We start from the raw sequence: 10,863 nt of genomic DNA, 5'->3' as shown, positions 1-10,863 counted from the left end.
AAAAAATACTTGACTCTTATAAGGTCCGGTAGAAAGATGATTAAAGCAAGGGGAAAAACTAAGTAATTATGATGTTTAAGTGGCCTTATTTTCTTCTTTACTGTTTCGTTTCTCTCTCCCTCTCCATTATGGAAGTCTTGAGTGTGGGATCCCTAAACATAAATGGTTTGAGGGATGAAAAAAAGAGGAACGTATTGTCAGAGTTTATAAAGATAAAGCATCTGAATGTTGTTTTTTTGCAAGAGACCCATAGCAGTTTTAGTAATGAAATTGACTGGGGCTTGTGGTGGGAAGGGGAGCGAGTGCTTAGTCATGGGACTAATTATAGTGCTGGTTTGGCTGTACTGTTCCCCCCTGCTCTTAAAGTTAAAATTTTAATGAAAACTGAAATAGAACCAGGGAGACTGGTAGCTGTTAGAGCTGAAATCAGTCATATGCCTTTCTTGTTTGTAAATATCTATGCCCCTAATATTGGAGCAGACCGATTACAACTTTTTGCAAAGCTGGAGCAATTTTTAAAACAGCAGAACAATGGGGATTATAATATAGTTGGAGGTGATTGGAACTGCACTTTAGATTTCACAAGTGATAGGAAAGGTGAAGAACCTCACATGCAGTCAGCATCTTGTCTGGCCAGTGTTATTAAAAATCTAAAGTTTTCAGATATGTGGAGAGAACACAACCCATAAACACGGCAGTACACTTGGGTGAAATTGAGTAATGGAAGGGTTTCTGGAGCAAGGTTGGACAGATTCTATACATCACACAATATGAACAATAGGGTGGTGCACACAGCTATCATCCCTACATCTTTTTCTGATCACAAATTCATCACAGTGGAGTGTACATTGGTGAAAAGGACTCATAAGAGTTACTACTGGCATTTCAATAACAAATTATTGGAAGATAAAAAAATTTGTGAGAGCTTAAAGTCTTTCTGGGAAACTTGGAAGAGCGAAAAGTGTCTGTATGAAAGTGTTACCCAATGGTGGGAAATTGGTAAAGTGCATACAAGAACATTCTGTCAACAATATGCAAATCATTCCTCCTTTATTTTAAAAAAGACATTGGAGTTGCTTGAAAAAGAAATAAATGACATCGAGAAGAGTATGACCGTCGGTGATGCTGTAAATCTACAAGAACTGTGGACTGAGAAAAAGAATCAGCTGAGCTATGTTTTAAATGAGAAAGTTAAAGGTGCTCTCATTAGGAGTCGTTTTTTAACACTAAAAGACATGGACGGTCCGACATCTTTTTTTTTCCACCTGGAGCGAAAAGTGGGACAAGAAAAGCAGATGTACTGTTTGAAAGACAATGGTGGTCAAACCACTTCAGATCCGGTGGAGATGCGCAGGCTTGCTGTAGACTTTTATTCGAACTTGTTTGCTGCTGAAACTATTGATGAAAAATGCAGAAATGAACTGCTACAGAATATTCCCACTTTAATTTCAACCCACAAAATTCCTTTGGAAACAGACCTCACGTTTCAAGAGGTTACCGCTGCTGTGGAGGGTCTTTCGTCAGGAAAAACACCAGGAATAGACGGACTGTCCTCTGAATTCTATAAAAAAATTTGGACTATATTAGGACCCGATTTTTTTGAGGTGCTCAAAGAGTGTATTGGCACGGGATCTCTTCCCGTGAGTTGTCAACGGGCTGTTTTAACTCTGTTACCCAAAAAAGGGGATTTAACCCTTTTAAAGAATTGGAGGCCTGTGGCAGTTTTGTGTTCTGAGTACAAAATTCTGTCTAAATGTTTGTCAAATAGGCTAAATAATGTATTACATACAATTATTCACAAGGATCAATCTTACTGTATAAAAGGAAGGTCTATTATAGACAATTTACATTTAGTGCGAGATGTTTATGATTTTGTTTCTGATAATAATGTTAATCTTGGTTTTTTGTCTCTAGACCAGGAAAAGGCTTTTGATCGTGTTGACCATTCTTTTCTTTTTGAAACTTTAAAGGCTTTTGGTTTTGGAGACAACTTTATTTCTATGATTAAGCTTCTTTACAAGGAGGCCACGTGCATGATTAAAATTGCTGGAGGTCTCAGTGTTCCTGTTAATGTTCACAGAGGCATTAGGCAAGGTTGTCCTCTTTCAGGTCAACTCTATAGCATTGTTATTGAGCCTCTGTTGTGTAAACTAAGACGCCAGTTAACAGGCCTAAAGGTTACTGAACTGGAACCTCAAGAGCCTACTAAGATCTCTGCATATGCTGATGATGTTACAGTGTTAGTTAAAAGTCATAATGATGTTAACTTTTTAAAAGAAGCTCTAGAACTATTTAGTAAAGCGTCCTCAGCTAAAGTGAACTGGAATAAAAGCAATGCTCTGTGGTGTGGTGAGGTTCTTAATTGTCCCAAGATTCCGGGTGGTTTGCAGTGGGGGAGAATGGGTTTTAAGTATTTAGGGGTGTTTTTAGGCACAGAGGATTTTAAGAGACAGAACTGGAAGGACCTAGTGGAGAAAGTGTGAGCACGGTTGTCTAACTGGAAATGGTTGCTACCCCAGCTGTCCTACAGGGGGAGAGTCCTGATCTGCAACAATTTAGTAGCCTCATCCCTCTGGCACAAGATGATGACCCTGGAGCCTCCGNATATATATATTTTTGTTTGGGGTGTTTTGATCTAGGTGTTGGTTGTTTGGAGGGGGGTTTTTCCCGCGTGAGCGTGGGGCATGGCGGCTCCGAGAGCGCATGCTTTGAGCTCACTCACGCGTCGTCATGGCGTGAAAGTGGCGTCGAATGTGAATGTTGAGAGCTGTTGTCTGGCTGTTGGAGAAGTAGTCGGTCATGAAAATATTCTGTCGGCTTCTAGAATGAACAGTGCCATTGTAATCTTTCTGAACACGATCGAGAAAGCAAATGAAGTAGTTCAGAAAGGCATTGTGCTTGATGGTGTATTTATTTCTGTCCTACCACTTTCCGTACCGTCAAAAAGGGTCACTCTTTCGAATATTCCACCGTTTATAAGTGATGATGTTTTAACACAGGCGCTGACTCGCTATGGTAAATTGGTCTCCTCGATTAAAAAAATCCCAATCGGTCGAGCTTCTCCTCTTCTGAAACATGTTGTTTCTTTCAGACGTTCAGTGTACATGATTGTGAATAATGATTCTGACTTAGATCTCGCGCTGAATTTCCGTGTGGATGACTATGATTATTAAATGCTTCGGCTGTGGGAAAGTAGGACATTTGGTCCGTGCTTGTCCCAATAAGATTGCGGAAGAAAATCATACAGCTGTCGAGGAAGGCGAAGCTAACGATCTCATAGTTCCAGCGGCTTCGATAAGCCTCAATCGGAATGGAGCCTGCAGCGGTCCAAGAAAACGAACTTGGCGAAGTCCAATGTGCGGAGTCTGAAATGGAACATTTGGTTTCAGTGGAGGAGGAAAGTCAAAACGTTTCGAATGAGGATGACAAAGGTGAGTCAAGCGATAAAACCAGTTTTGTAATTGACAATGTGGCGATTCGAGAGAGTGATGTTTTGTCTGGCGAAAAGAGTTTAGGGCAAACTTTGTTCAAAGTGCCATTGAAAAGGAAAAAGGCAGATAAAAGTCGAGTTCACGGACAGTTAAAGAAGTTTGAAGTAGATGTTCTTGCTGATCAGACGAGTTCAGACAGCGACAGTGAGTTTTCTGACTCAAGTACTACCCTGTCTCAAAGCGAGATTTCAAGTCATGACTATGGTGTTGATGATATCAAAATGTTTCTCAAATTAACAAAAAACAAGAGAGGAGTTTTAGTTGATAAGTATTTTCCTGATATAGGAAAGTTTGTGGAGAACACAAAGGGGTTTATGGCCGAAGGTCGTTTTGTGAACAAAGAGATGTATCGCCTGAAGAAAATTGTTCGTAAACTCAGTGTTGATTTGAATGAAAACAGTGAAAAATCTTAAGTATATAATATATGGATTATAGACTGGTTATATTTATTTATTTATTTTTTTCGATGGCTGAAGTACGTATCGCATCATTGAATGTTAACGGTGCAAGGAATATTAAAAAGAGAGCTGAATTATTTGAAATTGTCCAACAAAAAAGAATAGATGTTACTTTTGTCCAAGAAACACATAGTGATGTGAAGATTGCGGTCGACTGGATGCAAGAATGGGATGGTGTTTCTATTCTTAGTCACAACACCTCACTTAGTGGAGGTGTGGCGATTCTATTTTCTAGAAGTTTCTGCCCTATTTCTTATAGTGTTGAAGAGATCATAGGTGGAAGACTTTTGAAAGTAAAAGCAGTTTTTGAAGACTTTGTTTTTGTTTTTATTTGTGTTTATGCTCCGACTTCAGCCATTGAAAGGATTCGTTTTTTAGAGATTCTTAATTCTACGCTGAAAAATTGTTGTACGGAAGATTATTTATTTCTTGGAGGAGATTTTAACTGCACAGAAAGTAATATAGATAGAAATCATATGGAACCTCACATGCCTTCTCGAATATGTCTTGCTAAACTGATACAGGTTAACGAGTTACAAGATATTTGGAGACAGTTTCATAGTGATCAAAGACAATACACATGGGCTCACACTCGTGATAATGTTGTGTCTCAAGCTAGATTGGATCGTTTTTATGGTTTTAAACACCAGTTGAGTATTTTTAAAAATTGTATTATTCTACCAGTTTGTTTTTCTGATCACCAAATGGTTTTGGTTTCTTTTTTCTTAAGCCAAGTTAAACCCCAAAGTGCATATTGGCATTTTAATACAAGTCTGCTGTGTAACAAAGATTTTAAGGATGTTTTTATTTTTTTTTGGAAAGATTTTAAAAAGACAAAAAGTACCTTCCAAGATATACAACAGTGGTGGGATTTTGGTAAAGTCCAGATAAAACAACTCTGTCAACAGTACACTAGAAACATCACCAATGAGTTAAATAACTGTATGAAAGATTTGGAGACTGAGATTATTAAATTACAGTCTTTGGCCGAATCAGCAAACAATCAAAGATATACAGAGTTGATCTCAAACAAAAAATCTCAATTAGAAGATCTACTTGGTTTGAAAGTACAAGGTGCGTTGGTTCGATCTCGTTTTTCAAACCTAGAACAGATGGATACACCATCTAAGTATTTTTTTAGCTTAGAGAAGAAGAATGGTCAAAAGCGTTTTTTACATGCTTTGCGCTCTGTGGACGGGAAGATTTTGTTGAATAATGCAGATATACGAACCAGAGCTTGTACTTTCTATGAAGATCTATATAAAAGTGATTTAGAAGCAGAATGTGATGGAGAAAGTGTTTTTTTTTTAAATCTACCCCAACTGTCGAAAAGTGCTAATATAGTACTTTCGAGTAATTTAAGTCTTGGAGAATTACATATAGCCCTTAAAGACATGGAATCCGGGAAAGCTCCGGGGATTGATGGACTGCCAATTGAATTTTATAAATTCTTTTGGTCTGAAATAGGTGAAGATTTATTACAAGTGTTAAATGAAAGCCTGAATGTAGGTCTACTGCCAATGAGTAGTCGAAGGGCAGTCATTACTCTTCTCCCTAAAAAAGGAGACCTTTTAGAAATTAAAAATTGGAGCCCCATCTCATTACTATGTTCTGATTATAAGCTACTTTAGAAAGTGTTGGCAAGTAGATTGTCTAAAGAAATAAACCAGGTTGTACATCCCGATCAAACTTATTGTATCCCTGGAAGATCAATTTTTGATAATGTGACCCTTATTAGGGACCTGTTTGATGTCTCCAAATTGTTAAATTTGAATATAGGGATTATTTCCCTAGATCAAGAAAAAGCTTTCGATAGGGTAGAACATTCATTTTTGTGGAAAACTTTAGAAGCTTTTGGGTTCTCACATGATTTTATTAAGAAAGTGAAAGTTCTCTATGGTGATGTCGAAAGTGTACTGAAGATAAACGGTGGCTTAAGCAGTCCTTTCAAATTGTGTAGGGGTGTTAGGCAGGGTTGTTCCCTGTCTGGAATGCTATATGCACTAGCAATTGAACCCCTCTTGCGTAAAATAAGAGAAAACATATGTGGTTTAAATATACCCAATTGTGAAAATAATTTGTATCTGTCTGCATATGCTGATGATGTGGTTGTTTTTATTAGTGAACAAAATGATAAACAAATCCTAATGAAAATTTTAGAGGATTTTAATGTTTTATCCTCGGCGAGAATAAATTGGGAAAAAAGTGAAGCAGTTTTAATGGGTAGTTGGGCGAAAGGAAAACCAAATTTACCTGATGGATTGAATTGGAAATTAGAAGGTTTTAAATACTTGGGAGTGTTTTTAGGGGATGAAATGTTTGTTAAAAGAAATTGGGAAGGGATGGTAGATAAGGTGAAAGGAAGACTTGACAAGTGGAGATGGTTATTGCCAAAACTCTCATATAAAGGAAAAACATTAATTGTAAACAATTTGGTTGCTTCCTGTCTTTGGCACAGGTTCACTTGCCTGGATCCCCCTGCCCAACTTGTAGAAGAGATTCAGGGGATTGTAGTGGATTTTTTCTGGTGCAAATTACACTGGGTTCCACAAAGTGTGATATTTTTAACAAAAGAAGAAGGTGGACATGGTCTTGTTAACGTGAAAAGTAGAATTGGTGCGTTTAGGTTACAGTTTCTACAACGGTTTCTGTTTGGATATTTAAAAGATGGATGGAGAGCTGTATCTTGCTCTATTCTGAACAAAACTGAAGAACTAGGGTTGGACAAAGCCATTTTTCTCATGGACCCTCTTAAAGTGAATATGAATGGACTGCCAGTATTTTATCGGAACCTTTTTAAGGTATGGAGTTTATTAGATTTCAAGAGAGATCGAACAATCTCTTCCCTTCGATGGCTTTTGGAGGAACCTTTAATCAACAGAGCTCGATTTGACATTTCAAGGGATATTAATCATACCTTTCATGGTCTGGACTTTGTCTTACGAAAAGCGCACATTGTTACACTCGGACATCTAATTCATGTGGCTGGAATAGACTTTGATAAAATTGAACAAGTGGCTTTCATTTTGAAAGTCAAATCCATACGAACAGTTGAACTGATGATGAGACAATGGAAATCATTATTGTACAATGAAGAAAAAGATTTATTGATGGACTATCAAAGAGATATGTATAATGATATTACTATGGATGATTTTCCTATATCTGCTTTTTCCCCTAGGTTGGATGACTGTTATGGTTTTTTATTGAAAGAGAAAGAGTCTGTGTGTCCCAGTTTTTATTCTGCCACTGGAAAACACTTTTATAAAGTTTGTGTTAAGGCTTTTAATAAAAAGGTTTTAAATGGTAGAACTGATACGCTGTGGCGTAAATTTTTTAACATTGTGGAGTGTGTAAAACCTGAGTGGAGGACTCTGTATAAGCCACCGTTATCCAAAAAGGCTAGGGACTTACAATGGAAGGTACTGCACTGTGCAATTGGAGTAAATGCTTTTATTTCAGTTATTAATCCAGGAGTTAGTGAAGAGTGTCCATTTTGTTTTAAAAGAGAAACAGTTTTTCATGCTTTTAAAGAATGCGAAAGATTGAGGTCTTTGTTTGAAGTTTTAGAAGGCATTTTTTTCTCTTTCAATGAGACTTTTACAATGTTGATTTTCAATTTTGGTTTTAAGTTTGTGCAGAGTAAAATTTTTACCAGTCAGCTGTTAAATTTTATTTTAGGTCAAGCCAAACTGGCTATATACATGAGCAGGAAAAATAAGCTGGAAGGAAAAACTGGTGATGATGTTGTATTTTTGTTTTTCAATCTGGTCAAATCTCGTATTTTAATTTATTTTTACTTTTACAAATCAACAAACGATATTCTAAGTTTTGAGTTAAGATGGTGTAGCCATGGTGCCCTATGCTCAGTTGTTGAAGATGAGTTATTTTTTACGAATATTGCATAGACTTGTTTTTGGTTTAATGGATTAATAATGTATTGGTTTTATTTGATGTGCACTGTAATATGAGCCACAGTAATAAAAAGGGCTTTAAAAATCAAAAAATCTCTCCTCATGCTGAGGGATTTCTCTTCTCTCTCTCTCTCTCTCTCTCTCTCTCTCTCTCTCTCTCGTCTCTCTCTCTCTCTCTCTCTCTCTCTCTCTCTCTCTCTCTCTCTCTCTCTCTCTCTCTCTCTCTCTCTCTCTCTCTCTCTCTCTCTGAGCAGCTCGTGAGTTGGATGGTGTGAATCTGAGAGGGTTTTATATTTGGAAACTTCAGGACAGTTATGATCTTCAGTTCGGTCTGTTTACTTCTGCCGCTCATCACTCACGACCCAAAGCTTCTGTTCATCTTTACCGTGACATCATCAGTAGGCGGGGTTTCCCATCCACCAGTGATCCCAGACCCCCGTGTCAGCGAACAGACATCAGCACAAGCTGTCGCTTCTGTGCACACATGACAGAGAACAAACCTCTGCTGTTCTTCAGTGTGTGTGTCTCCTTCATCATCATCTTCATCATCATCATCTGTGTGCTGAGGAAGAGAAAGAGGAGACTCACAACTCAACAACTGCATCATTAACCCTGTGCGTGCATGCATGTGTGTGCTCTTTCATCTGATCCTCACATCTGTTCGTTTTATCATTATTATTATTATTTTTATCAGATGTCTCTGTTTATTGTGGATTGATTTTTGATGATGATTAGGGTCTGTGTTGATGTCTTATATTCTGTAAGATTGACTTGTTGTTCTAAATAATAATATCATGTTTGTGTGTTAAACTGTCATTTGTGTGTAGTAGAGAGAGAAACAGAATATTGTGTTAGTGTGTATTGTGTGTTTTTGTCATCCTTGGCCTTCTGTTTACTATATGTGAAGATATTTTGTGCTAATAAAGATTAGTTTACTGATGCGGTTGAGTCTCTCTATATCTCCCTCTCTATTCAATTCAATTCAAGTATCTTTATTGGCATGACAAAAGTACATTTTTTGCATTGCCAAAGCATACAATATGACAAAAATAATTTACAACTGATCAGTGAAAATAGTATTTAAACAAACAATATACTTTAAAGGGGGGGGGGACACAGTAAGTAATAAGTAATACAGAAATCACTAAATAATGAACTAAATAATTACAATTCAACAATATGTACATTCATTAAGGGGATCTTGTGTAAATGCAATATATATTTTTTTGTTATATATATTTATCGCATGTTCATGTCCCTCAGGAGATGGCAAGAGGCAACAAATCTTGCAGCTATATTTGCACACTCAGTTTTTTCTCCAAGAATAAAAGGAAGTTTTTCATTTGGGGTGCAGTTTGTAAAATGGGGAAATATGTTGTTAATTTTGGGAAAGTATTGATTTCTGATGCTTTGATATTTTGGGCATTCAGTGAGGAAGTGCAGCTCTGTTTCTATCACTCTCAGACTGCAGTGAGAACACAATCTCTCCTCACGAGTGGTCCATGTTTGTCTCCTCCGGCCCGTCTCGATGGCTAAACTGTGATCACAGAGTCTGTATATTGTCAGGGTTTTTCTCAGCTTCACATCCCTCACTGTCAGCAGGTAGTTGGCCATGATAAAATCTCGATTTAGTGCCGAATAACATTCAAGTTTGTGTTGGTTTCGAATGGTGTTTTTCCAGTGTGTGATGTAATTATCTTTCTGTGTGTTCATAATTTGGTTGGGTCGTATGTTTGTGAGTGTGTGTGTATTGTGGTGTTGTGTGAGGTCAGTCAGTCTCAGTATCAGCTGACAGAGAGGACTCTTTGCTAAGCGTAGTTCTTGGTCTTTTAGGGCTTTATAATGGTATGTGTTTGGCTCACTTGTCTTCAGGTGTTTCCAGAATTTAATTGATCTTTTTTGAATGTTTAGAAGCAGAGGGTATTGGCCTAATTCTGCCCTGCAGCCGTTGTTGGGTGTTTTCCTTTGGACTTTAAGTATTCTCTTACAGATTTCCAAATTCAAAGTTTCAATCGGATGTTTATCCCAATTTACAAAATCACATTTTATAGGTGGACCCCACACTTCACTGCCGTATAGTATAATTGGTTCAATTATTGATTTAAAAATTTTGAGCCAGATTTGGATTGGGATGTCCATTTTAATAGATCTTTTTATGGCATAGAAAGCCCTAAGCGCTTTCTGTTTGAGTTCATTCACAGCTATTGTAAAGTTACCGGTCTGCGTGATTTTTAGGCCGAGGTAAGTGTATGCTTTAGTGGTTTGGATGGTTCTGTGTGATAGTGTGAATGTGTGTGTTAGTCTTTGAGATAGTTTTTGAAAAGTCATTATTTTGGTTTTTTGGATGTTTATTGTCAGAGCCCAGGATTGACAGTAATCCTCCAGCAGATTCAGACTCTCCTGAAGACCTTCTTTAGTGGGCGACAGGAGAAGCAGATCATCTGCGTACAGGAGACACTTTATTTCTGTGTCGTATAAGGTGAGACCAGGATGGGGAGATTGCTCTAATATATGGGCCAGTTGATTGATGTAGATGTTAAAGAGGGTTGGACTTAAACTGCAGCCCTGTCTCACTCCACGCCTCTGCAGAAAAAATTCTGTTCTTTTGTTTTCAATTTTGACCGCACATTGACTGGCCGTGTACATTGATTTGATCAAATCATAGAATTTCCCCCCGATTCCACTATCAAGAAGCTTTGAGTATAACCCTTCGTGCCAGATTGAATCGAACGCTTTCTTAAAGTCTACAAAACAAGAGAATATTTGTCTTTTGTTTTGATGTACATGCTTATCAATTAATGTGTGTAAGGTGAAGATGTGGTCAGATGTGCGACATTTAGGGAGGAAGCCAATTTGACATTTACTCAAGGCATTGTGCTTCATAAGGAAGTCTGTGAGTCTTGTGTTTAAAATACAACAGAAAACCTTCCCCAGATTACTGTTTACACAGATGCCTCGATAGTTGTTTGGTCCAGATTATCTCCGCTCTTATGGATGGGA

At 37.6% G+C, this 10,863-nt stretch overlaps 1 protein-coding gene across 1 annotated transcript in view; it reads left to right on the top strand.

Annotated features, from left to right (window-relative positions):
• The window catches only part of klb (klotho beta), a 16,109-nt gene extending 7,335 nt beyond the window's left edge, over positions 1 to 8,774 (top strand). The window contains exon 5 of the mRNA XM_057327134.1: positions 8,118 to 8,774. Within this exon, the coding sequence (XP_057183117.1) occupies positions 8,118 to 8,473 (356 nt within the window). The 3' untranslated portion in view covers positions 8,474 to 8,774. The remainder of the gene's footprint in view (positions 1 to 8,117) is intronic.
• Positions 8,775 to 10,863: the final 2,089 nt, after the last annotated feature.

The sequence above is a fragment of the Triplophysa rosa genome, unplaced genomic scaffold (assembly GCF_024868665.1).
Source record: "Triplophysa rosa unplaced genomic scaffold, Trosa_1v2 scaffold178_ERROPOS669114, whole genome shotgun sequence".
In the NCBI taxonomy this organism is placed as follows: domain Eukaryota; kingdom Metazoa; phylum Chordata; class Actinopteri; order Cypriniformes; family Nemacheilidae; genus Triplophysa; species Triplophysa rosa.
The sequence above is the reverse complement of the archived record's forward strand: the minus strand, read 5'-3'. Positions and strand labels throughout refer to the sequence as shown.